Genomic DNA, 27568 nt, shown 5'->3' with positions numbered 1-27568 from the left:
GTAGTGTAATAATTAAGTTCAATTAAGTGTGTTAATCTATTTGTGGAATATAATCTTTTTTTTTTTTTTAACCATACAAGCTAGAAGCGCCACTGGCCAGGACAGCTTAAATCTTCTTTGCCTTGGTTCTAAAAGTCTCTGGTCCTCTACTGGAGGAATGGAGCACCATACTTCATGTCAACTCTTCATTTTATTTGTTCAATTTTTAATTATACAAGTTTGGTGTGCTGAATTGAATTGCACCCTTCATTCAATGGGACAATAACAACTGAAGAATTATACTTCATGCGCGGACCCTTAAAGCAGACATACCGATAAGTCTGATTATATATGTGACAGGATGTTGTGGTGTGTAGTTTTGCAGTACCCACTGTTGGCCGCCTGAGGGAGACACCGCCACTCTAAAAACCCGAGTCACCGAACTGTAGACGTCACAACTGCCGACGACTTGACCACAGGCAACACGCCGCTGCTGTGTGGTTCGCCTGAAACTGAATGGGGGGGGCACGACAGATGGTAAAAAAAAAAAAATTTCTCCCGTCCGTCTTTGAATGAATGAACATACCGGAGACATCCTGCCGCTGCCCACATCCTGACATTTTCTGTCTGCGAGAAACTGAGGGACGCTGTTTGTTGAGAGGAGTCGACGCCGAGGCTGCTTTTCTGCCCCCAACAGCATCACCGGGTAAGCTAACTGTCACACGGCTAACAAGAAGCTATTCTGTGTGTCCCTGTACACGTTATCTAACCACTGAAACCGGCTCATATGTAACCTTTAAGATAATAATGTACACATTGGAGGACTTAGCTTCCTCCTACCCTTTTTACTACGAATTGAATCAAGGACTTGCTATAGAAGCTAACATAAAGCAGCTAAATCAAATCAGACTAAATGTTGAGACTTGTCTGTTCAATCTTTACTGTCATTTTTGTATCTTTTTCAGAGCATGTGCACAAAAAACATGTGCGTCCAACCAGTAGATAGAAAATTGAGCAGCATTATCAATAAGAAATCTCAGCCATAGCGCTGTAAGGCTGTCACCATCATCCTGAATGACTCAACCTATCCACTTCCAGTGAAGTACACACAGTAAGATGAGTGTACATAAGTATTATTTTGAGGTACTTGTACTTTACTTGAATACATCCATCTTATGCGTCTTTATACTTCTCTACCACTACATTTCTGATGGATATCTTGTACTTTATACAACCACTATAAAACTACCTGTACAAACTGACGGACATAAAAGGACCAGTTGTGCTGCCAACTGACCTACACGATGGTCAAAGGACCATGAAGTCCATGTTTTTTCACTGTGTCACTTTTTACAGATGAAATAAATGTACGTTTTGCCTCATTAGAGCCTCTTTTAGTTTTCTGTCAGTATGCCTGTCACTACCTTGTGTAATGCAAGAAAAAATTTGGAATTTGGAATTATCATGGTTAAATTTGACGCCACATTATTCTTGCTTTTCATGGAGAAGTCTATGGAAAAGCTGTGGAAATCCACAGGCTGAAATATGTGTGAACCCTTAGTAATACGTTGCTCATGCAGCCAAACATAAAAAAATATAATTTTCAGAAGTATAGTATTTAAATTTTTGTGAGTGTTTAAACCTCTCCACATATGACTGTTGCCTTGGCTTGTTCATATTTCCAGAGCTTATCATATGTTTATTCTGCAGCTGTTGAATTTATTTAGCTTGTCAAGTGCCTATATCCGTCTCTTAAAATGGAAAGAAATATTAATGAGCACTTCGAAGTCGTGTTTAGACATGGTACTTACTTCAGTACATATGCTCTGTGGCTCTCTACTTCTGGATCTCTGACCTCTAAGTTGGCCTGTGGGTAAAAGTGAGGGGTCGAGAAAGACCAAGTCATGTCTGAAACCCTTTAATTTTATGGTGACTGCTCCTTTGTTGTACACTCAGGATGAGTGCAGCACATTGACAATGTGTTCGGTGAACCAACATCATGCCCACAGCCATCACTCTCCCATCTAATGACAGTCTTCGTTGATGATATCAGCCCAGAGGGCTGAGCGAAACAGCAATTAGGGGCCTTGGGTGAAGCATGATGAGTCAATGCACACCTTAACCTGCCCCTTGCCTCAGAGGTATATAAAGTGACCCGGGATGAGACAGTATTAGTGTGCGGATATGAGAGGACAAACCAGAATCTGCTTTGAGGAACAAGCTGCTTTGAATTAAGAAGGATCTAGCGAGGAGAAGTTGCTGTTTCTGTGTCTCCGGTCATAAAAGGTACGGGATGCTTTATGCTTCAGAATTAGCACGAGAAACGGACACAAGAAAAGCTGATAGGAAGTTTAAGGAGAATTGTTCCTCTTGAGTCTGAATCTGAACCAGATATACTTGCTTTGTTTAGAGTGTGTGTAGGTGACCACTTTCTGTTGAGTTGGGACCAGACCTCTCATAATCATCGTTATATAGAGCTAAAAGAATTAGCTGCTACTCTGCCCTGTCTTTATAGTGCACTGAATTGTTTTTTCTGGGAGCCATTTTCCCTTTTTCTGGTATTTTAATAACCAAATGATTAATTAATAAATCAGTTGCAGTATTATCATTGCACAAGTCAAAATTCTATATCGTTGAGATTCAAAATGCTTTGCTGTTCTGAGTAATTTTTCATGCATTATCCTGTTTGACTGCAAATCTTGTCCCTCATAGGAACATTTTTGTTTATCTGATAAACTTTATTTGTCTTGCACCAGTCAAAGTGGGATTATTAAGTAGCCAGAATATACATAAAATCAAATACAATTAAATATAAACACAGGTATACTTTCAGCTTTAATTAATTCACACATTCACATGATTACCGCACTCAAGGTAGTACTCTGTATTTTGAGTAAGTTTTTGTGTACTTTTAAAATCTTAGCCAGGTAAACGAAATATATGATATATTGATACACTACATGGTATTACAATGCAGCTTTGTGCACTTCTTTTCATCCCGGTGTAATTTGACTCCATTTTCAAACATTGACTTTTAAGACGTCTAAGGATGGAGAGCTAAATTAAGTTCCTATACCAGAAGTAAAAAAAACTGTGAGGTGAGATGCTCTATAGACCTGTCCACGTAAGCACTGGATACCCTTCACCTGTCCTCCAACCTGTGCACAGCACATTAATGATTTATATGTATCGGCCTGAGAATCTTTACATACGCAGCTATTTTAGTTTATGCAAAGTAGAAAGTAAATGAGGTTGGCTTCTTTTTGAGAGTCCAAAGTGTGTTAAGAGTGAGAGTATGTTTTTGGGGGAGCCTATAAGCCATGATTGATTGTCAACAAAGAGACACTCTGATCTTAAGAGACTAGAAGAGTCAAATAAATGTTCGGTTATTTCCCACCAGTTGAAAGTATGATGCAAGTTTATTTTAGAGTGACAAATGCAACTAAAGATTTTCCATCAGCAGTTTTATCAGCCTTGAATGAGTTTGTTGTTCTACAGAACTGTGGAGGGCTGATTAACAGCACTAATAAAAGCACTTTTTCATGCTGACAAAGTGAAACTTTTGAGGGTGTTGTTGAGCTCACCATTGTGCTGAATTATTCACCAATTTATTAAAAGGGTGTGGGTTTGGAGTGGTCACACTTTGTTTGGATACATAAATCCTGGCAGAACACGTGAGCGACCCCTCGTGTGATCCTGCGTTCAGATATTGTTCCGAGTGGCGTTCACAACCTGGTGGTGTTTGAATTGGCAGTGTATCCTGTTGATAATGCTTCAGCCTGCATTCTTTGTAAACTTGTGACCAGTAAAAGATTTTATTTCTGCTCCGTCAGCTGGTGAAGTTGATGATGACAAGGGAAATTTCTCACAGAGCTGTGTTTACACATGGGTGTTGGAGCTGCAAGATATCAAGGTAGTTACTCACTCCCGGTGCTCAGATTTCCCGGTGACTTTGGTGATAGATATTTACTTGTTTGCTTGTGGCTCGACTGCCCGTTATCTGTTTGGGGCCAATTTGTTTGTAGTTTTCTTTATCAGAGAAGAAGGAAATAATAGACAAAGCAGGGCAAACTGGTGACTTTCTAAGAATGGAGAAGGATGTTAAAGGATGGGCAGAGGAGGAGCTGCTGCATGCCTTTGGGATTGGAGTCCAGCAGACTGTGACTAAACATTTTTCCCGTACTGCTCTTCCCTCCTTTCTCCCTTGCTCCCTTGTAAACCTCATATTTAACGTCATGGCAGAGGCCTTCGCTGTCGTGCTGAAGGACTAACGTGTCTGCAGCAGACTGACCGTCTCTTCTCAGCACCCTTTATCTCCACAGCTGAAAATAGGCCTTGGACTCTAAAGGCACACATGCACATCACAAAAACAGACATGTTGATTGTGTGTGTGTGTGTGTGTGTGTGTGTGTGTGTGTGTGTGTGTGTGTGTGTGTGTGTGTGTGTGTGTGTGTGTGTGTGTGTGTGTGTGTGTGTGTGTGTGTGTGTGTGTCTGAGTGTGCACTGACATTGGTCTAACCTGACATGCTGACATTTAAAAGCAGTTTCTCCTTTTGTTTTGATTGGACTGTAGCCGCATGGAGGCCGAGGCAAAGGTCTGCGAGTGAAGGCTCCATCAGTGTTTATTGTGTTTCATGTGTTTGGCTCTATATACTCTGCAGAGCAAAATAAGGACTTGTTTAGCAGCACAAGTGCATGTGTATATTTAGTATCCATACCAAGTTATTATCACAGCCACCAGAGCATGATGACACACAGCAATGTAACTTCTATTCTTATTCACTTGTTGTATTGCTATGTACTTGGAATACGCCAATAATGGATTTTTGAGGTGTGTGTGTGTGTGTGTGTGTGTGTGTGTGTTAGATGGCAACATAGTTGTAAACAAATTAAAAAGGTGTGTGTTTATCCAGGGCTTATGTGCTGCTTCCTCTTGTCACCCCAAATATTTCCTCACACTCGTTGTGTCTCCTCTCTGTCTTATGAAAAATAAATGTGGAAGAGGAGAGAGAGAGAGAGATATCACTTTACCTCTGGCAGCTTTCCTGCGTGTTGGAGAGAAACGAGCAGAGCAGGGCTTATTGTTGTGCGTTCATCCACTTGTGAAACTATTGACCAGTGTAACAGCGACACTACTAGAAGCTTCGAGTAGGCTTTTGCTGAAATGACTCTACCTACTCTTGAGATGATAGCTTTATATTTGTCTTTTTATTTAACCCACTATCTGACCATGTAAGTCCCATCAATATGAAGACGCCTGGTCAAGGCCGTAGCATAAAAAACAATATAAAATCAGCCAGACAAAATACTAAACCATGCCATCACCGCTTCCAAAGATCTTCCATTAGCATTAGGTTTGAGTTATCATCTTCCTCGATTAATTAAACATTAATAATCCTTTTAATAGTTGTGGTTGTGTTAAAGCATTTTCTGACACTGAGCAAATCTGTGGGAACAACTAAATTTAGGTAATACTGCATTTTAAGGATTTTTTGCATCAATGTGACAAAACTCCATTGATTTGTCAGGGATTAAATCCTCTGATCAGCTAAATAACAGACATTCCTGTTATCAGTGAGTTCCAAAGAAAGTTTCTATTTCACAGTTATATTTCCACCCCAGAGTAATGTTCAATTGCATACTCTAATAGTAGATTTTTGACATATTGTGCACAAGGGCTGTAACTTACAATAATTTTCATTACAGATTAATCTGACAGTTATTTATTTGATTGAACAATTAATTAAGTCTTTTAAAAAGTGAACATTTCTTAGAGCCCAAGTTGATATCGACTTAAACATAAAATAGTAGTAAATCATTGTATTTTTTGTAAAGCTGGAAGCAGCAAATGTTTGTCATTTTTTGCTTGATAAATGAAAACGGTTGATGATTAATGATCTGATCCAGTTGGCTTGGCTGATATGACTCTACCTACTCTGAGATCATAGTGATTTACATCTTCTCTCTATATTCCCAATCAACCAATCATTTAAAGCATCATTACCTACCTCTATTATCAGCCTGTGTTTCACTAACAATATCAGCCAGCAGGAAGGAGGCCAAGGTTCAGAGCTCCTGCAGCTTTTAGAAGGATTGTGTAAGAGGTGAAGTATCGGGGAAAGAAATAATTGAAAAAAGGAGCTAAAGAAGCTTATGAGGGTTTTTTTTTTTCTTATTTTCTGTAACTTGTTTTCACCTCTGTTCCCTGTGCTTTAGAATGAGGTCTCATTAGAGCAAGTAGAGGAGGAAGATTTGGGGCAGAGGGAACAAATTTGTTGGGGAGAGGGTGACTTATTGAAGAGGAAAGTCTTCGCCTCCTCGGCTCAGAGACGTAGGCAGAGACAGATGGAGGAAGGTTGGTGTCTGAACACAAATTAGAAGTAGGTTGTAATTTATCTGCCCGGCACAGACACAGGTTTGCATTGTCGACCACTGAGCAGCTGGAGCATGGTGCCTTGCTCAAGGACATCTCAATGGTGGAGGGGGGAGTTCTGTATCTTGTTATTTTGGCTCTCCTGGCCTGTGGTGTTTTTTTTTTTTTAAGCATGAAGTTTTCTGGTCACGAGTTGGTTTCTTAGCCTTCAGGGAGTGAAACGGGATCATATCGGCTGGCAGTGTTCTGTTTTCCTCTACAGCAGCTGAATTGGATGTTTGCAGCTGCAGTATTTCCCTGTGCGATAACACTGGCAGCCAACAGAGTGGCCCCCTCTTTGTGTACCCAAATTGGAATCAAGAGGGAATTCTCATTGCAGTTTTAGAAAAGGAATGATGTGGGTTTGGGTTCGGGGCTGGATTTTGTGCCCTGAGTGTCAGATTTAAATTTTAAGAAAGCAAATCAATATGGAAAAGAAAAAAAAAAGAAAATTCAAGCTAGCAGCTGCCATTTCAGGCTTCTTTTCTTCTTCACTGCCTCTTTCGTTTTCCTCCATCCTTCCCCCATTTCCGTAACCTTGGTTTTTCTCTGTCTCTCTCTCCTCCACAGCCCACTGCACTCCTGAGGAGCCCGCCGCTCTCGTCAGACATTTCTTCTTCTCCACTCGCTACTCCCCCAACTCCATCGCTGCTCTCAGGTAACCTGTGGGCATCACTCAGAGCAGAGCTCAAGCGAGCCTCAGGGCAGACAGACTGACTCAGGCACTTTATGCGCCAGCTATCATCGTAGGCTCGGTAGGAAAAAGGTTTCTTTACAAAAATGAATGGGTGTGTTTATTCACCTCAACGTGGCATGTGAAGCTGCTGGTTGTACTCAGATGAATCGGCGCTCTATGTGTTGGAGCAGGGGGATGGGAAAATTACAGTTTGTCCTGTGTGTGGTGTTTGTGTGTGTGTGTTCATGAAAGTTTGTGTCAGGGACGCAAAAAATCAACGCCCTATGATTTTATGTGGTTGAAATGCTTGAATAATATTTTCCCTCCCACTGATTTTAAAATATGAATTTCTGTAATTCTTGTGTAAAATTGGGGAGAAAAAATGAAGCTGGTGTCACTTTAAAACAGTATCTGTATTGATTATTGATGGATGATTTAATGAGTGTATGTCTGGTTTGCGTTTAAAAGTGTTTCTGTATTCGTTTGGAGGTTTATTACACTGGTGTGTTAGGTGCTTAATTTGCTGTTATCTACTAAACAGTTGGACTTTCACATACCTAAAGCTGCACCATGTAAAACAAATTCAGTCCCCACTAGGGCAAGACACCAACCCACAGCACAGAGTATTCAGAACTGTAGAGAACCAGACGTTGACACCCAATACTTATTCATTATTTGATCAGATTTCCCTAATTCAAGTGATAACTGTATTAATATTTTCCTTGTTTTTTATTTATGCAATGCTGTTCTCAAGTTGTATGTGTTGAGATGGGTTCAAACCCATTTTATTTCTGGGGAAAAAAGTTATGCCTACATTCAGTGCTTCTCACCTAAATGCATTGTGTGTATCATTGAGGCTCAATCTTTTCAATGTATTTCTTTCCTCCATAAAAGCTTCTCAGAGCTGACTTTTAGAGGACTTTATAACCTATATAGTTAACATACGCTTTAGCTTGCAAGCAGTCTTCTTCTTTCCTGCATTGTCGGTACATTACTGCATTTCTTGGTGATGCTGAGCCCAGATAACTTGACATAATTTGAAATTAAACTAATGTTATTCAAGGCCCTCACCTGTTCCCCCTCTGCAGTCAGCACAGATTTCCAGGGAGCCTTAAGTTTACTTATTTGAAATAAAACATTCATTGGCACTTGAACTTGGCTTGGGCCCCCTCCTTGTCATGCGCTTTAAGTTGGTTTACAACAACAATTAAATCTTCCTACTGATGGGAGCCAACGGTGAGCAATATTGCAAAGTGCAGTGTTTATAGAATAGAGGTTATCTGTCAAAGGTTATAGAGTCTTTTTATTTCTTTTTGTTCATGTCGCCTCCTCCCTCCGCAGATCAACGTCTTTCAGCCAGTGAAGAAACAATGCTTATCTGGTCTCCTCATGGCCGTACCAGGACCACCATCACCGTCCTCCAGTCACAGCTGATGTTCATCCTGGCCCTGGCTCTGCTGTTCTGCCCCTTGGGCTTGGTGACAGTTCAGGGGGAGAGCCAGACCCAGTCTCCTGCCCAGGTGCTCCAGGACCTGCTGGCCCGCTATGGCGACAACAGTACCATCACAGTGCCCCAGCTGCGGTCTCTGCTGGCCCTCCTCAGCCAGGGCCAGGGTGAAGGTGAAAACGACAGCAGCAATGTGGCTGAGACACCTACAAGCACACCTCCCAAATCCAACAGGTCCAAGGTGAGAAGAAAAACGTCATTTTACCTTGTGTTAGCACTTTGAGTTGATAGGTTGCTCTGTTGTGGCTGCTAATAAAATCTATGCACATGGAGCAACCTGCCTACAAGTGTCAATTAAACATTTTTTTTGAACATACATGACATTAACAAGGCCAACAGTGACAAGTATAGATAGAAATGGGGATGGCTGTGACAACATAAATCCATATCATTTCAATGTAAGCATCATTTCTGTGTTGTCACAGCTCTCTCACATCTGAATCCAGAGTACACTGAAACAGCTTCATAAATCAATCTGGAGTTGTGGTTTTAAAATTTTGTTTATAGGTTACTTTTATTGCCTCCTTTTTTATAACTGCTCTTGACTTTGACCTCCAGCAGCTGCTGAGCTGGTTTCATCAAGAGTGTCTGGGCAGGTCTAAACTGTATTGAGTGTAATTGGTTCTGGGGAGTGTCTGGTTCTGTTGGCATGGTTCAGCTGCAGTCAGGGAGCTGCTGAGTCATGGATTTATGAGAACTGTAAGTACTGATAAGTGGTATTGTAATGAAAATGGACAAACCAAACATAGCCAAACCAAAGAAAACAAGCACACCTGTCACACTACGTTGATCCCAGACAAGTGGGGTCCTATTTGACTCCCAACTGACTTCCTCTGTTCGGCAGGTGTGGCTAAAGACATTAGGCAGGACTGACCTTAACAGAATCTTAACTAACATGGAGAATGATTTCTTCAGTATGCGCCATGTTCTCGTCACAGTCACCATCTCCACCAGCGTTGGAGTGGTTCAAGTAACATACACCATCCGTGCAATATACCTCATATGCTGCTATTTAAATATTTCTTACTGGCATTTTGCAGTATTACTTTCTTGTACCGTCCACTTTGCTGCTGTGACACTGCAGATTTCCCCAGTGTGGGACTAATAAAGGAATATCTTATCTTATTTTAACTCCTTATTCCCAATGGGTATTCACATTCGGTATTCACATGTTGGTTTTTTTGGGGGGTAACACCTCCGGCAGAGCCCCAGAGCCTCTGAAACACCCTGAAGCAGAAGGGTAAATCCAGCTTTAGTCCTATCTGGAAGAAGCAGGAGCCACCGGTGCCAGATAGCTGACATATTTAACATATTTCCCATACTTAGTGTCATGTATGGTTGACTCACCTGCTGATCTGCTTTTTTCTTTTACCCTGAGTGATTGTGGGAAAGTAATAAACACTTCTGAGAAATTGATCAGAACAGAGGTTTAGGGTCACATGTAGTTTAGATGTTGGATTAGATAACTTCCAGGAGGGATTCTGTATTTATTTGTTTTGTATGAATACAACAATAGAAACAGGAAATGTCAGTCTTTGTGTGGGTGTGTGACTTGGAGAGCAGTAGTAAAAGTGCAGCCCTTGGCCAACAGCCATAACTGCTGTCCCTCATTAGTGAAGCACAGATATTCAGTCACGTGTGTCACCTGCATGCTGTTAAACACCTTTCACCAAATGTGTCGTATTCATTGCTGCCACAGTGGAGAGAACAGTTCACAACAATCACTGAATGGCATATTGAATGTTTCCTTCTGTTATAATAGGCTTGAATTTTTGTTAACATTTTGGAAAGTGATGAATCAGCTGTAATTATGTAGTGAGTTACTGTCAGAAGCTCCACTTCTGTTTGAGTCAGATTAATTTTTTTGTCCCCAGGAAATGAAATTCAAACTGGCTTCTGTGTAATAATACAGGAATGACATATTTACCATAGACACAGTTTCTCTTAATGTGACCTTTTTTTTTTTTGAGATTTTGATTTCTGAGATATGATGTTATTTTTTTTCATGTGTTGGCATTTTAATGACTGCGGGGCATCTGTATTTTTCAAGTTTTACATTGTTAGTAAACCTTTTATACTCTTAAATACTCTTTTTAGCATTGTGTTTTAAATGGCAAGCAATCTGATGGCAAACCCCCAACAATTAGAAATTATTTAAAATGATAAATGTTTGTTCATTTCTAATTTTATTTGACATTATAAAGAATTCATGGAAATGGCCTATTTAGGCGCCAAAAACCAAAAGACATTCAACTGAGAATATATAAAACAGAGAAAAGCAGCAAATCCTCATATTTGAGAAACAGGAACCAGAGAATATTTGGTACTTTTGCTTGAACAATGACTTAATTAAGAATGAAGTTTTTCTCTAAACATCTTCTGATACAATTTTCTGTCTGTCAACAAATCACTTAATCAATGAATCATTGTTGTCTCTAATAGTGTCTGTATTGTGCGTGCTGCTTATTAAGTCTGGATCTTTGTCATTGTTAAAACTGCAAGTCACCTGACCTGTCACTGAACGCATCATGGGTAATTCAGCTTTTACGGTAGTTCAAACTTCTTTTCCCTAACTGACAGGTGGGTATATTTTTCACTTCCAGTGCTTGCCTGCAGACACGTTGGCTATTTACAGCATTAGCGAGCAGTCACACCTGGATGGCCAGGGTCTCCAGGAGCTTTGCCCAACCATGCTGCAGCAGTTGGACGCCGGCACCTGCAGGGGGCAGAAAGACGAGACGCTAAATAGTGACCCCTCCCCCAGGCCCTCAGACGCTGAAGGTGAGGACTGACTTGTTACGCGTGGTTAATATAATTTCTTTAGCTATGTCAATGTCTTATTAACACAGAAGGTATTTCTCACATTTTACATTCAGATGTTAATATATGATGGTGCGATTAATGGTTCGTGAATGTTGAGATGTCTTATTGCAGCTTCTTTATCTGTCTGTATATTTGCAGTATGTGGGATAAACTTTTATTTTACTCCTGTTACAGTGAGGACATTTTGTGGCTCCATTTAGGTTTTTCCTGCGCTCTGTTTTTACAGATGAATGAAAACTTAGAGACCTCGAGAACAGGTTCCTTCATCATATCTGAGCTCCAAATGTGTGTTTTGTTGCCTAGAGATAGTGATATCATGATGTCCCCAAAGGAGATCAAAGCCAAAATAAGCATGCACAAGGTTTAGCCAAGGCTGAGATTGCATTTCTCAGTTTGGCTTAAAAAGCAACACATCCTTTAGACTCCACAATCCTGCCTCAGTCAGCATAACCAGTCTGTAGCAGAGATCTCATCCAGGTAAAGACAGTACGGACTGGAAAGTATCTCGGCTACAAACTGCTCCTCTTTCCTTGGCTGCTGACCCACTGTAACTCCATACAGACTGCTGACTGCACACACCCAGTGGGACGTCCTTGAGATCCCTGGAAGCTGTTTTGGCATCTGCATTGAATCTGAAGCTTTGGAAATGTGCAGTGCAGTTTAGGCTGTTGTTTAACAAGCCTTTGAGTTCAATTTTAAGGGAAATTGGCTTTGGACTATGTGGCAGGAATAGAAAAAGGTAGTTAATGACAGACTTGGGAAAAGTTGGTGACCCTAAGTGATCTTCTGCCCTCAAGACTGCAGTGCCACTGACATCCAAAAGCAGCACAGCTTCAGCAGCAGCACAGGAGAAAGTTAACAGCTTTCATTATGTATGTGATGTCTGTGGGCATCAGTCTTCATCTTCTTTTTAAACTAATGACGCGCTGTGGCCTTGCTAAGCCAGCTCACCAATTTCACCTCTTACTTTTCACCCAGTTTATCTTATCCTTGGCAGGTGGAGGAGAAATGGTTTACTGGCCCAGAGCTCTGACTCTATCTTTTTGACAAATTTGTTTTCCCCTATCATCCACTCATATGCCCTCAGCTCGCCTCATACTCGCCCCTGTAGGCAGCTTATTTTGGCTTTTGAGCTGTTTTTCTTTGCCTAGGCTGTGGAGATCTGCCAGCAGCAGGGAGGCAGATGCGCTGGAAATCTCTACTGCAGATCTCACTGACTTATATATCCTGACCTTTTCTCGCTATCTAAATGTAACACTGTCGCCGCTTTTTACAGAGATAAAATAACATATTAGATCAAATATATGATCATGTTGAAGTCAAACCTGTCTCTCTTACAACCAGCAAATTTTGTCATTGATGATGATTTAGTTGCGTCTTCTCTCAAGTCTTGTGCCATTGTCCTGATGCCTGGCAGCTTTTAAAGGTGGTCTTTGACTGCTTATCAGCAGAACTATTATACAGTTTCAACATTTCCCTGCAGACTGGCTGTTTTCCAGTGGCCAGTGGTTTTACCTCTTCTTCGGAGAACCACTCTAGATGCCAGTAACATGAATAACTTCAGACAATTTTCCAACTTTGAGACTACTTGTATTATGTTCAGAGAGTAAATATTTCTTGTGCTGTGCCCCAAGGATTAGTCCTGGGGCTCAATCTTTTCTGTTTGTCATGAGGTTATTTCATTTGCAAACATGAATGTGGTTTCACTGCTACGCAGATGATACACAGCTCTATACATCTGCTTTGCTTGATCATCTGAACCCAAATTAGTAATTTTCTTGTGTTAAATAAGGATTAACAGAGATTATAGTTGTCTGGGCACAGGCCAAAAGAAAGAACCTCATTTCACGACTTGGTGCACAATCTTTCGACACTGCATCTGTCGCTAAGAGTCAAGGGTTCATTTGTGATTGTATTACAATTGAGTTACAATTTTTGAATATATATTTTATAATGTTATTTGCCAAGTCTTAATGTTACCACAATCTGTAGCGTGTTGTTTGTTCACTTCTTTCTGTTGCCTTGACTTGAGTTGTACCCACATCTGCCATCACCACTCACGTTTATGACCTATTTTTTTTTCCCCTTTCTCAGCATAAAGAGATGATCTCGCACCACAGAATGAATCATCAACAACTCATAACTTAACCTTACTTTCCCGCTGACACAGGTGGTGCAGCCTCTGACAAAAATGGCACAAAAATCTTTTATCTAATGTCCCCATGTCTTATAGTTTTACTGCATGAGTCGATTAAGGCAGTTGTTCTCAACTGTTTTGACTTGTGACCTTTAAAAGCAAACCAAACAATTATATTTCCTTCTCAAAATGTTTAGTTTTTAGAGGCCAGAATATTTCACAAGAGTGAAAAATAGAAAGAAAGAAGAAAATTAGACCTGATTTGTGTGGCAGAAATGTTTCCTATTTAGTTAATCATCTTTTGAACCCCTAGATTTATCTTTCAATCCTTTGGCAGGGTCGAAACCTTTGGTTGGGATGTTTTTAAACCAACAGCTAACATCCAATATCATGTCAATCACATGTAAATTTGTGCAACTAAATACTGTTTTATTTGCTAAAATTTCAATAAAGTTGATATGGATAAAATGCTGTGAGAGCAGCATTTGATTTTTAAGATGATTTTAGGTATCAGAATTTAGCACTGCACATATTTGATCACCAATATGTTTGTACTGAAAGGGAAAAAATGTTTTATGATGCAGTGCTCAGGCTGCTTTTACAGCTGCATCGTGACACATTATGCATGGCATTTTGTTTTAATGTGACTCCTTCCTGTTTCATCCAACCTTCCCATCACTCCAACCCTCAGTGTGGGGCTTCTCTTTCCTGAGTGTGACAGTGATCAATGCCTTCTCCCTCACTGGAGTTGTCATCATGCCGCTGATGAAGACGCGCTATATGAAATACGCACTCATCTTTTTCATCGCTCTTGCTATCGGCACGCTGTACTCAACTGCCGTCCTGCAGCTCCTGCCCGAGGTTTGCCATCTATCCATACACGTTTTTTACCCATACATCTTTTCACATCCCATGAACCTTTTGTTTTTTAATAAAAACACAAACACCAAGGTTTAAAACCTCTTTAGTTCACTGTAGTGCTGTTTACAAAACTCGTGCACCTTTGGCCAAGCGCTATCTCTTCCTTCCTGCCTTTGTTCTTCTCTGGTTTTCATGGGCTCTAATAAACATTGAAACTACCCTTGTTCTTCCCTTACTGCGTCACAGATGATGTGGCGGTGTGTTTGTGTGCGTGTCTGCTCTGTATGTTCGTGTCTGTGTCTGCACCTTGCATTGAGATCTAGGCCAGCTACGAGGTAATTTTATGGAAGGAAAGTTCAGTTCTCTGTTGTACGGCAGCAGCAAGTAGAACAGCTACACACGCTTGATGACTGTGTTTCACTCAGCTCAATTTCACTCAATTTAGTCTCAGGGATTCATACATTTCTGTCTGTGTAAGACAATCCTGGAGAGAAGGAGCGTGGCACTGTTGAGATGTCCTTCAAATTGAAATGTGACCCCTCTTTCTCAGTGCTCCTTCTGCTACTGTCAGGCTATTTAAAGTTCATTTGCTCCCTTTTGTGTCTGCAGTCATAGCTAGTGTTTACCCTGAGGCTAGGACAGTAGGACAGATACAACTTTGTGGACTAGGACAAAGTGTGTGTCTGTGTCTTTGTTCTTGATATTTAATTGCATCCTGTTTCTCATCAAAAGAAATGCATGGGGTTCGCACACTGTTTCAAAGGACAGCTAATTATTATCTTCACATGCAAATGGAAGGTGGTGTCACTCCTGTTAATCTGCTCTCAATGGAAAATGACCCTGTTGTCTCTGGAAAGACTTTTGAAATCTCTTTTCTCAGGTTGATTTCATTCACCTCTTCCTTTCTTTTCAGGGGGATAACTGGTTGGTGTTCTCTAATTTTTTCCTCACCTTGGTAATTAATCTGATTAAAATCATTTCTGAACTAACTTTCTTTTTGTTTCTCACCTCCCCCCCCTTCTTTTCCGTGCCTCCTCTCCATTCGATCAGTGTGGGGTTATGGGATCCTGTGTGTGACACTGATCTCTCTGTGTTCGCTGGTCGGGGCGAGCGTGGTGCCCTTCATGAAGAAAACCTTTTACAAGCGACTGCTTCTCTACTTCATAGCCCTGGCCATTGGCACTCTCTACTCCAACGCCCTGTTTCAGCTCATCCCAGAGGTAGAGTCGATGCTGCTGTGACTTACTTAGCTGCATCTCCTTCACAGTGCCTCCGTGCAGGGTTGCTATGCAGTTTATACAAAGAGCCCTGAGTATTGATTTTTACATATCGAGGGAAACTCCGGAAAAGCATCGATAGTATTTGATTATCTTGTCCAGATTCTTATGTCGCTATGTATTTTTTGTCATTGTTTTACCTCAGTCATCTCACACTCTACTGTGATATAAATACATATTTGCAGTCACATTGCCCAGCCACCAGTGCCGTAAGCTGAATTGATCCCAGGGCAGAATCTCCCCTGTAATTAATGGCATTGATGTTTGTTTAAAAAAATAAGTTTTGAAATGCATAGCAATCCTTGTCACTGGAAATTAGGGCTGTGTTCAGTGTGGATGAAGAGCATAAATCAACCACTCTACTCACTTCACTTATCAAATTAGATTTGTTCAGATATATGAGAATTTGGAAAAAAACAAAAAAAAACAATGTCAGCTGTGAGCTCCCCTTCACAAAATATAATACATTCGTAGCAGACTCATGGTATACTTTGTGTAAATTTGTATTGCAATAGAAAAACATACTAATGTTCTTGGAACTCAGTTGAGAAAATGCCAACAGATAAAATAACCAAATCAAAATCAGTGAGATAAATACATGAACTAAGTTATATCATCAGATTGATGCAAAAGAATTACATAAAGCTGATGCTCTTTGATTTGCAGCATCACTAAGACTGTTTTCATATAGTCAGAAATATTAAAGGGACAAATCTGTACATCATCATATCACCCAGTCCTTCCACTCATAGGATTTCTTAGTTGGTTGATTAAAGTTGAATGATGGAAAATTCCCTGTGCTAATGATATGATGTAAAATAATCTCTTACATCTAGAATTTACAAAAGACAAAAGTGCATTTGAGAATAAATTCTTAGTATCCAGTTATAGGTAATGGGTAATAATTCACATTCACACATTGACAGCAGGGACTGAGGAAGATTTGCTTAACAACTTAAACTGTCTTTACTCGTCCAGGGATCTATTAATCATGTGACAGGCAGCTCACAGTGTGTATGTGTGTTTGGGGAGAGGAAATGTTTAGTTCACCAGCCACAAAAACGCCCACAGTGTAGTTTTTTAACCAAACTCACAGAATACCAGTTAGGAATGGGGGAAGTGGTTTCTGGCACAACTTCATTATTGGTATTATTAGTTTCGGCTCGTTGCCTATGACCCTGATGAAGGCGACAATCTGAAAACACACTGGTCTAATAATAAAATTCTTCTGTTTACTACAAGTCTTGACCTCTTTACACATGCAGATGAGAAACCGGATTATTAGAAGGATAGTGAAGGAACATCCAGCTAATCAGTAACAAGCTGTCTCTCCTACATCAAAGCTGGCGTATTATATGTCTGATGTCTGACTGATAATAAACAGTACGATGCTGCAGACTACTTTTAGTTTGCTTACCCAAAGTCTGTATACTCTTAACAGCTATAGTCTAATTTCTACAACAGAATATAATACAGTTTCTAATCTTTTACCCTCATTAATCAATTCACTTCTCTCGTGTATGAAATTTACTAAGTCATCTTACTGAAGGAAGCTAAGGTGTATGTAAACACACTGAAGTACAAAGTCAACCCAAATATGAGCAATTGTCCTTTAGGTTTTTAAACGCTGTCTAGACGCTGCGCACATCCGTCATTGCCAGATTCAAAGCCGTTGCTCAGAGCTGTTGTCTAATTCACAGCATCAATTCACCTGGGATGAATAGTAAAAAAAAAAATGTATATACCTCGGAGGTGAAGTGATTTTGATTTATGGGGCGTTTGTGTCTTCTAGAGGTGGGACGATTACATACATAATTCAGCATGTCTCTCAGATTTGAGGATGCTGTGAAATATCGCTGCAGTCTCCTAAAAGGATGTCGCCTTGAGTTGATGTCGTCGTTTACTTATTCATAAAACGATGGACAAAAGACAAAACCTTACAAAAACAGCAGCGTGAAGTTTTTCTGTAGAGTTAAACTTGGTCTCGGTTAGTGACTGACCTTGACGGCGAATGCAAAGCAAAATGTTTATTCACCCTCTGACAGAAAGGAAACTACACTCTTGTCTCCAGACCTCTGACTACACAGCCTTAGACTTCAAAACACGCACTTTAACAAACACTAATTGCTCACTCAGAACCTGCTAAATCATGTTCCTTAGCTGTGACATTTTTTTTTAAAATAACACCTCCTTTCAAAAATATGCACAGTGAATGATGTCAGGCTGCTATAAATATTTATGACAAGCTAACGCCGTTTTCTGTCCTGCGTGGTAGGCCTTTGGTTTTGACCCCATGGTGGATTTCTACGTGTCCAAGTCTGCGGTGGTGTTTGGAGGCTTTTACCTCTTCTTCTTCACTGAGAAGGTCCTCAAAGTGCTTCTCAAGCAGAGACATGGGGTGAGTACACGGCAAGAATCATGTGAAATTTGCCTTTATTTTGTTCTTTTGGTGGTTAGGAAATATTTAACAACTTCCAAATCTGTCTTTACGAAGTCTTAACAAACAAGTTTTTCGAGCAGGAAGCAAGTACCAGCTCCAGATCTAAAAAGTTGGTGAAGCCCTGTGCAAAAGCTTTGTGACCCTGACTTAATTATGTTGAGATCAGGGCTCTGGGGGGGGGGGGTGCATCTGTTGCAGGACTCCTTGATCCTCTTGTTGCCGAACATAATTCTCTATCAGAATCAGAATCTGGTTTATTGCCAGGTAGGTTTTCAACATATGAGGAATTTGCTGTGGTGTTTTGGTGCATAGCAAACGAAGTAAAAACAAAAAAATATAAACAAAGATAAAACAAGAGTGTGTGTTTGGGATCAATGTCATCCAGCAATCAGAAGCCTCCCAGATGGTACTGTATGATGGATAAAAATCTAAGGCACCTCAACCTCTTGCACTGTACTGTATGTCTTGATAATCACAACCACACAGGCCAAACACAGATGTCTGCAAACCAGAGTTGTTGAAGTTGAAGTCGACCATCAGGGATAGACAAAAGGAACCGATGTGCGTAGGACTGAATCAACATCTGTGTCATAGTCTCAACAAAAACCGTGAGCCTCAGAGTTGGTATTTACAGCTGAAACGGTTCGTATCCAACGTCACTGCACAAACACACAACCCAGTATGATGGGAATAAAACCAGGACTCTAAAACAGGGGAGAAGCTGTTATGGTCATTTTTCATTTGGATAAAATTAACCCCTCAATCTGTAAATTGGAGCGATTGTATGTGTATGTTGAATATAAGTGTTTACAAGATCTAATGAAAAAGCTCAGTCTCTACAGCTGATATCTATGGATGAAACCACTGTCATGCTTTTGCCAAGAAAAATACTTTTCTGATATACTGTATATTACAATAAGGAAAATGTATGCAAAAATACATTTTAATAAATAGATTCATTAATTTGTTTGTAGAATGTAAGAAAAAAAAAGCCTGTTAAATATTCTCATAGCACAAGGTAAACTGTGTTAAACCCAAAGATATTCAGTTTACTGTTAGATATGACATAAGAGCATCATGTCCTGGCACATATTTGGCATTTCTGCTTGAGAAAAATGAGTGAAACAATTAATTGAATATCACATTAGTTTGTTTGATTTTTTTTTTTTTTGTCAATCTCCTAATCAAATCTACATCAGACAAAACTCTTTACAGATTTAAAATAAAATATTCAGTATTTCCTTTTGCCGGCTTTCCAGTTCGCTCAGAAACAGATTCTGGACCACAGAGTTTATTGACCACCAGCCATAATCAGTTATCCAAATGACGAACAGTAAACTGCTAAAAACAAAAATACAAGAGATTTAATCAAAAACCACTGAGGCTAAACGAGAGATTCAGTATCTCTAATGTTTCTTTAACTTAAAAATACAAACCATAGCATTACATCATCATCAGGCAACCAGGTGTTTTCCACAGATCAGTATTTGCTCCAGGCATCATCATGACGTACGATTAAATTTCTCCCACTCGTTTTATCTGTATATCAATGGCAGGTTTAACCAGCTGGACAGGGTGTTTGCTTTTTAGTAACTGACACGAGCATCAGAAACGCATCTGACCGTTGAAATACACCTTCAGAGAGTAATGATAGTAATGTGTTTCTTTTGTTTGATGAGGGCGTTGCATAGTCTTTGTGCTGACATGCCCACACTCATTGTCAAGTGTTTTTGTTTTTTTTGCGTTTGGGCGATGTGCACCTGTGATTCAAGTTCACACCACAGCCCGCAGGTGTTTACATAGACTTAGCATAAACCCCCCCTGTAGTAAGAAGGTAGGGTAAAGTAAGATATACGTTATTGTCCCACAGGGGAGAATTGTCTTGGGCTCTAATTACATAAATCGTACATACAAATGTGCCTCAGATCTCATGTTGAATGTGGTAAAAACTGTGTTTACAATAATAAGACAAGGTATAGTAATAAATTGTGATAGAAGACAATAGTTCTTCTAATAAAACCAGATATAAATAGAAGAATAAAAACAACAGTTGTTTCAATAATAACCCAGATATACAATATATTTAAACCCTTCTTATTATTTAATATCTGGATGATTGTACCTGTTCAATCTACAATTCGGCATCCTGAACCGTCGACCTGAGGCCAGTGTCCGGGATTCTGGGTTCAGGATGTGTGTTAGATTTGTTCAGAGTCTTCTCATGAAGACTGAAGATGATGATGTTCTTTTCTCCTTCACCATCTCTTCACGGCCGTCTGTATGAGACGAGGGAGCTTAGACTTTAACTGTGCCACCAGGTTACTACAGCAGACTTGAATTCCACTCTTAGCGTTTCATAAAACAGAAACATAAGTTTGCAATTTACTCCATAAAATCTGAGCCTTCTCAAGAAGTACATCCTCTGTCGTAGCCTGGAACAAAGGCTTTCAACATGGTAGTAGTAATAGTCATTACCTGCGACCGTAACTGTAACCCACCTGATCACGTAGTTTGTGACGTGCTACACAATTGAATTGAAGTCATGCGTCTTTGAAGGATGCTCTTTTGTCATTTTATTCATGTCTTCCTTCCACTGATGGACTGTAATCCTGGTTCGTGCCTGTGTGTAGAGCAATCATTCATCATTAAGGTGTCATCTGTTTGAGTTGCTCGTGTGTTTTTGGTTGTTGGCCACCTGCGCCTCCCCTTCCTATTTGCATAAATCCAGCAGTAGTGAATGTGGCGGTTATTTAACAGTTTTATTTATTTTAACAACTGTAACACAGATCTGTGAGTCACTTCCATGAAGATACAACTTGCAGATGTCCTTCTTAATTAAATCCTAAAACTATCTTGATTGGAATTAGAAGCTGCAGGTGTTAATTCAGCCTTGCAGAGCTGCTGATTTCATTCACAAAAAGCATTCACAGTTGGTGGTGTAGGCAGGTGACTGTGGGAAAGTTGCTCCACCTTGTGGTTACTCTGCTTTGAGCCATATGGTTGAGCCAACCTAATCAACAGCTAACACCACGACCTGCTGATCCAATTACAGACGCTCTTTGACCCACGCTGTCAGCCTCCACGTTTCACCGCAAAAGAAATGCCTCAGCTCTAAGACTGTCGGTACCAACTCATAAATGTTGAGGGGACGGTATCATTTTTGTGGTGTAGAAACTGTTCACTCAAAGATCTGGTGAAGTGTCCTTGACTTAAACACCAAATAGTGTTTTACACCAACTGGCCCTCACCTGTGACTTTGCTGGGGATGTGGGTCGTACTTATAGTCACTGTTTTTGCAAACTTAGATTAAAAATTCACACAGAATCTTCTGGGCTTTGTAGATATTTTCAGTTTTTGTTTGAAGAACCTTTGAGTTTGATGTTGTCTGAGAGTCTCAGTTCAGGGCAAAAAAGTCTGTGTATTATGGGAATAGGTCAAAATCACAAACCTTTGTGTGTGGATAATTTGGCCATTGGTTGCATTTGTGTTAAATTATATCTGTACAGACCTTGATGCTGTTTTGTAGTCCTCACAGAGGCAGTAAAAACAGATTGTGTGTATGATTTAATAGGGAACTACCAAGAGGAAGTAGAAGTACAACTCAAATGGAACGAATGCAGATCAGGATGTACTGAGGAAACGCTATGTTTAGATCAATTTTAAGTCAACTTGAACATAAGTTCCTCACTGCTCCTTCGCTTTAAAATTCACCAAAGTTCAGGTTATTTCTTTTGTCAGGAAGGACATTTCCAGCAGTAATGGTTCCATCTAAGTCTGTTCTATCTGCTTTCTCACTGTGTCTCAGAGCCACGGCCACAGTCATTACCCCGGTGCAGATCGTTACTCGACACCAGACAGGGATTTGGAGGAAGGCGAGAAGGAGAAGCTGCAGCAGAACGGAGAAGCCAGCAGTCTGGCTCTGGGCAAGGTGGACGCAGGGGAGGGAGAGCTCATGCTCAGCCCTGCACAGACGCCACAGGTAGGATTTAAGGGGCGGTGCAGAGGATGGAGAGGGGCAAGATCCAAAATTTGTGCAGCACATTTGAAACATTGTTACCTGAACCATTTGACATAATCAAAGCAGTTCCGGTGCGGACAGCATGTGTATCGTGAAGGGGCTCAAGAGCGGGTGGTATTTGCATGTTGCTGCTCCGTCCGCACATATTTGCCTTTTTAAAGAGTGTTTCATACTCTCTTCCTCCAGGACTCCCAGAGCCCAGACAGCGGGGGGCGGTCTGGAAGCAGTGGCGGTGGCTGCTATTGGCTGAAGGGGACGACCTACTCTGACATCGGCACACTGGCGTGGATGATCACGCTAAGTGACGGCCTGCACAACTTTATCGACGGTTTGGCCATCGGCGCGTCCTTCACCGCCTCTGTCTTTCAGGGCATCAGCACCTCCGTGGCCATCCTGTGTGAGGAGTTCCCCCACGAGCTGGGTGAGTCAGGCCGGACACTGACCTTTTGTTGCCTTTTTAATATTTTTTTATTTAATATTGGTTTCGGCTGACGTCAGTGCTCTTATTTTCTTTTTTGACCATTGACTGTGGGTAATCAAATTCAGAAGTCATTTTTCATGGCAATAAGATATAACTTGCTCAGCTCACATTAACATGAAAACTGCTCCCCCTGCTGGCGTAGACCTGTGGTGCCAACCAGACATCTATAACTAACTGCACCTTTGTCTATTGATTGTGAAATTGCCTGTGCACATGCTGAGGAAGGGCGGCTCTCCTGAAATGTCCGTGAGGCATTTATAAAGTCTCTTTGGAGTTTTTCTTTTTCATTATTTATTTTTCAAAAATCTCTTGTTAATTCATTGCAAAGTCAGTGCTTGGCTGAAATCTTAATGTTCACATACTGCACAGACACCTTTGATACATTTTCTTCTCTTTCTGTCACCAGGAGACTTTGTGATCCTGCTGAACGCTGGCATGAGCTTACAGCAGGCCCTGTTCTTTAACTTCCTGTCGGCCTGTTGCTGTTACCTGGGCATGGGCTTTGGCATCCTGGCTGGCAACAGCTTCTCTCCCAACTGGATCTTCGCCCTGGCTGGAGGAATGTTCCTCTACATCGCTCTGGCAGACATGGTCAGTATTTTTTTTTTGGGACGACTATGAGAGCTTGTCAAGGCCTCGTGCCAGTTACCCGCACAGGCAATGGGTCGTTTTTAGTTGGAGAAAGTAAAAACACAAATCTCTGACCCTCTTTTACTCGCTACAGCTGAGTCGTCCTTTAGCAAGCCGCTTAAAAGTGAAAACATTTTAACTTGGCTGTAAATATGAAATGATGATGTCACACCTTCTGGGTTTGGTGAGAACCACTCCCCAAAAAAAGAGTTGTAGCCGTCTGTGAAGGGCTTCTTAATACAGTACATCCACATTCATGTCTTCTCGTACATTTAGTATAAAGGAAGAGTTACCTGTTTGAGAAGGTGAACACAGTGCACACAGTTTAATAATGTAACCATGTAATTACTTGCTTTAAGCTGTTATCTGTATCCTGCTCAGTTTTGGCCAGAAGTTGTGTTTTGATACAACATGATACGTCTCGCCACTGCAGTTAAACTGCTCTGTTGGAAGCCCCGAGGTGAATGTGTGTAATTAGATTTAACTGTTAATTTAAAGATCCACTCAAACGACTAAGTGTTGCACATTAGTGAAACAGGGATACTCATGAGAGACAAATCAAAAAACTGATGTTCCAAAGGGGGTGCAACAGAAGCTGAGGTACCCTGACGTTTAGTTAAAAGTGATGGTCAAGCTTCAAGAACACTGCATCCCACACTTCTAGTGAGGGGAAACTCGATGACATCTTTTATACCCGCTCTGCCTGGTGAATGCCCACGTCTTTCAAACGCCATCTGCTCACTTCATAACTCGGTCTTTCAGTTAAAAATATGTCATATCATAAAAATGTGTGCTCCACATAGTCTGAAATTGACTTTGACGTGTTAAATCAGTTTTTTTTTTTGTTCAATATCTTTATTGGACTTATTCACACAAAAAGAAATACAAAAACAGGACAGACAGCATCAGCAGGGACTTCAGAGGAACAATATCCAGTTCTACAGTTCCTCTGTTTTTATGTGTTTCAGTTCCCAGAGATGAACGAGGTGAGTCGCGAGGAAGAGGACGCGGGCGGCAGCAGCTTCCTCCTCACCTTTGCCATCCAGAACGCCGGCCTGCTGACGGGCTTCTCCATCATGCTCCTCCTCACCACCTACTCTGGACAGATACAGCTGGTCTAGCGCCAGATTCCTCTGGACCAACACCAGCTCTGACCAGTGTGGAATGACTCTGGGACGTCAGCTGGTTTGTACTGGTGGAAACTGGCTCCAGGAGGAGGGAAGGAGGGGGGAAGGGAGGGAGGGACTCGGGAACTTCTATTCTCTTTATCTTCCTTGTTTTTTGGGTTTTTTTTTTTAAGTTTTCAGGACCCTAGAGTCTGGGAAGTTTGGCTGTGCGGCAGGTACGCACACTGCTCTATAGAAAATATTTGAGTCTGTCACCTGTTCTTGTGCAGTTCCCACATGCAGTAGATCCCAGGCAGGGGGGGGGGGGGGCTTCTTTCTTCAATATTTTCCCAACAGCTACTCCCTCCTCTGAAGCAGCATTCAGCCAATAAAGGTGACTTAAAGATGTGCGACTCCTGCGCCGACCATGAACTGACGTGCAATACTCACCCGGTCACTTAAACTGCTCTCCATTCCCCGAGACTGCTGATCAGCCATTTTGGCTCCTGCTCTTATTCTCCCTCCTCTCGTCCTTCCCTCCATGGATGTCACTGAGCCTCAAACCGGGCCCGTTGAGATTAATTAGACGCAGAGTATTTTTATCACTAATCCTCTGTGCCCACAACATTTCCTCAGGAGGTGAGAAAAGCACAATCAGGTAACAGCAGCTGTATTATTGACATTCTTGAGTCTTTATCCTTCTGTTCCAGACTTTAAACCCCCCCCGCTCCTTTTTTTTCATTCCATACCAAAAACAAATTATTACGGACCTGAACTGGAGTTTTAATCAAGCGTCAACATCAAACCGACTTCCAGCTGGACTTTGTTGTTTGTGTGTTGATGTTATATTTTTTTACACATTAGAATCGTGAAAAAAAAAAAAAAAAAAAACTGATCAGACTTTTGAAGACCAAATGTGGGCAGACCATTGAGAATGGTGAAGGGCTACACAGTGACGTCTGGAAGGGCACACTTCAATTCTCCTGAGTGTGGACTTGTCTACATCCTCGACATGCAGGTAGAAGCTCCTAATGAAGCTTGGGTCGTTTCTGTGACGATGACATAAAGTTTGACTTGTCCAGATCGGACGCAACAACACCCAGCGTCCACCGCAGCATTTCTCCATAGTTAACCATCTGTGCCCTTCATTAATATAGCATCGAGTAGTTGTAGCTGTTTTTTATTCATTGTATTCATGAGCTCTGGTCTTCATTAATCCCATAGAATATTTTTCCCAGAATTGTCTATTCTTTTACAGTCCTGTCATAGTTTTAACAGAATACTGTAACGCTGACTCTTATAACTACGCACACTTCGCCTACTGGTCTGATCTGTGATCTTATCTAATATTATCTAATATTAACAGAAAGATCATGTTATATACTGTATTTAGCTACATAGGTTGTTATGACAAACATCTGGTTTTCTCTGACTTGCACTGTATGGCCAAAAGTCTGTACACACTTAACGTTTTTTGTGGGGTTTTTTGGTAGAGCTGTTTTTCAGGACTTAACATTTATTCAAAACACAGAAATAAGCATCTGTTGTGGATAAAAAATAAATATCCAGCGATCTTTTTGAAGAGTCAGTAAGATCAGTTAAAAACACTTAATGCTGCTCTGATGGTCATTAAAGATTCAACAAAATATTTTTAACTGTTTTTCCCCAAGTTGTGGCGCACGCTGGGACTGCGTTTGACTACGACTCCGTAGTTCCAATGAAGGGAAACAATTAGTTGATTAATTGTTAACTTAACCTGCAAGTATTTCAGAAATCGAGTAAATATTGAAATGATTTTTTTAAGCAAAACTGCTCACTGGTTCCAGCCGCTCAATGTCTATTTGCTGTCTTTTTTTCTACTGGTTGTCAGGTATGATAGTGACTGAATATCTTTGGGGTTTTTTCCATGTTCATTGAACAAAACAAAACATTTGAGTATTGGCTTTGGAGAACTCATGATCAAAAATCTTTTTTTCTATTTTCTGATATATCATGGATTAGATGACTTATCAATTAAACAAGAAAATGTTCTTTTCCTGGTTCAACATAACGGTGCCCCCGTGCACAAAGCCAGGTCCATAAAGAAATGGTTTTCCCAGTTTGATGTGGAGGAACTTGAGGCCACATCTGTGAATGGGAAACCAGCGTCCAAAAACCTGGTAGAGTGGAGGCGGATTATAGCAGCAAATTAATGCAAACGTTTTGGAATAAGTTGTTCAGCATTGATCTATTGATACAATGTTTGGGTGTCCACATACCTTTGGCCATGTAGTTTGATTTAAATGTGAGGGGAACTGGTGAAAAACGGTTTATGATCTGTAAAGTTTGATCGTTAACCGGAGCATTCAGGGGAATGGGACTGGTTTCACTTCTATGAACTCTTTAACACGTGTTGTTGAGGATGAAACGGACATTTACATCATAGTTTGTGCCACTGTGTACACTTCAAATCAGTGTAAGTCTGGTGGGTCCACATTTACTCATATCTCACAGATCTGTACAATATTCAATCTTCAGTGCAGGGTGAGTGGTCCGTTAACAGAAGCCACAAACTTTTACTTAGATTCAATGTCAGTATAGATTAGAGCTTATTTATTAGAGATAGAAACTGGAAGAAATGGTTGGCTGTCACTTAATATAGGCCTACTGAAAAAAAAAAAAAAGATTTCTGTTATTGCTGGATGGAAAAGGCAAGCCATTAAAACGGGTACCATGTGGTACAGTATTACTGCTGCTTGATGGGTATGATGTATGGTAGTTTATTTATTGTTTTTTGAGCCATAAAATATTTATTTTATGCTTTACACCCAAGAGAAAGTATTTGTGTTAGCTTTACACCACAAGCCATGGAAGCAGACAAAATCCATTCTTTGTGTTTGTCGTCATTTTTTTTTGTTTCAGTATTTTATTTTGAATAAATGGGACATCTGCCAGATTATATACTAAGCTCTTATTGCATTGCACATTTTTAGCTTTATGTTAAAAACTGAAGCAAGAGCATTTACACAAAGGGAGAGATGGAGTTTCTGGTCAGTTATGATAATCCAACCTTGCAGTGTTCAGTTCAGACACAAACCAATAAACCAGATAATAAATTCATGACTCACACAAATAATAAACAACAGCAACATTAGTTGTTGCAAAGCTTCAACCAACCAACCCAAAAGCAAACCAATGACTGACTATCTGAAGATTTTAATCATTTATCGATGCTCTTTCAG

General features: G+C 40.6%; 1 protein-coding gene across 2 annotated transcripts; it reads left to right on the top strand.

The window, feature by feature from the left end:
• The first annotated feature begins 385 nt into the window (after positions 1-385).
• On the top strand, positions 386-24458 carry slc39a14 (solute carrier family 39 member 14). Of its 2 annotated transcripts, none has more exons than XM_056377067.1 (10): positions 386-685; positions 6962-7049; positions 8409-8755; positions 11178-11355; positions 14226-14395; positions 17948-18070; positions 21918-22091; positions 22317-22551; positions 23018-23202; positions 24210-24458. In XM_056377067.1, exons 3-10 carry the CDS (start codon positions 8438-8440, stop codon positions 24360-24362), a joined length of 1536 nt encoding a protein of 511 aa, XP_056233042.1. In that variant the 5' UTR covers positions 386-685; positions 6962-7049; positions 8409-8437; the 3' UTR covers positions 24363-24458. The 2 variants fall into 2 exon arrangements, with proteins under 2 accessions (XP_056233042.1, XP_056233041.1); XM_056377066.1 differs by lacking the exon at positions 14226-14395 and adding an exon at positions 15446-15615 and having other exon boundaries at positions 387-685.
• The last annotated feature ends 3110 nt before the right edge of the window (positions 24459-27568 follow it).

The sequence above is a fragment of the Seriola aureovittata genome, chromosome 5 (assembly GCF_021018895.1).
Source record: "Seriola aureovittata isolate HTS-2021-v1 ecotype China chromosome 5, ASM2101889v1, whole genome shotgun sequence".
Lineage (NCBI taxonomy): Eukaryota > Metazoa > Chordata > Actinopteri > Carangiformes > Carangidae > Seriola > Seriola aureovittata.
The sequence above is the reverse complement of the archived record's forward strand: the minus strand, read 5'-3'. Positions and strand labels throughout refer to the sequence as shown.

Excerpts from the sequence above, each read along its gene's own strand:
- slc39a14 (XM_056377067.1), top strand. The coding sequence starts at position 8,438 with ATGCTTATCTGGTCTCCTCATGGCCGTACCAGGACCACCATCACCGTC. Across the intron at positions 8,756-11,177 it reads CCAAATCCAACAGGTCCAAG|TGCTTGCCTGCAGACACGTT; the intron begins GTGAGAAGAAAA and ends TTTCACTTCCAG. Across the intron at positions 22,092-22,316 it reads GCCCTGCACAGACGCCACAG|GACTCCCAGAGCCCAGACAG; the intron begins GTAGGATTTAAG and ends CTCTTCCTCCAG.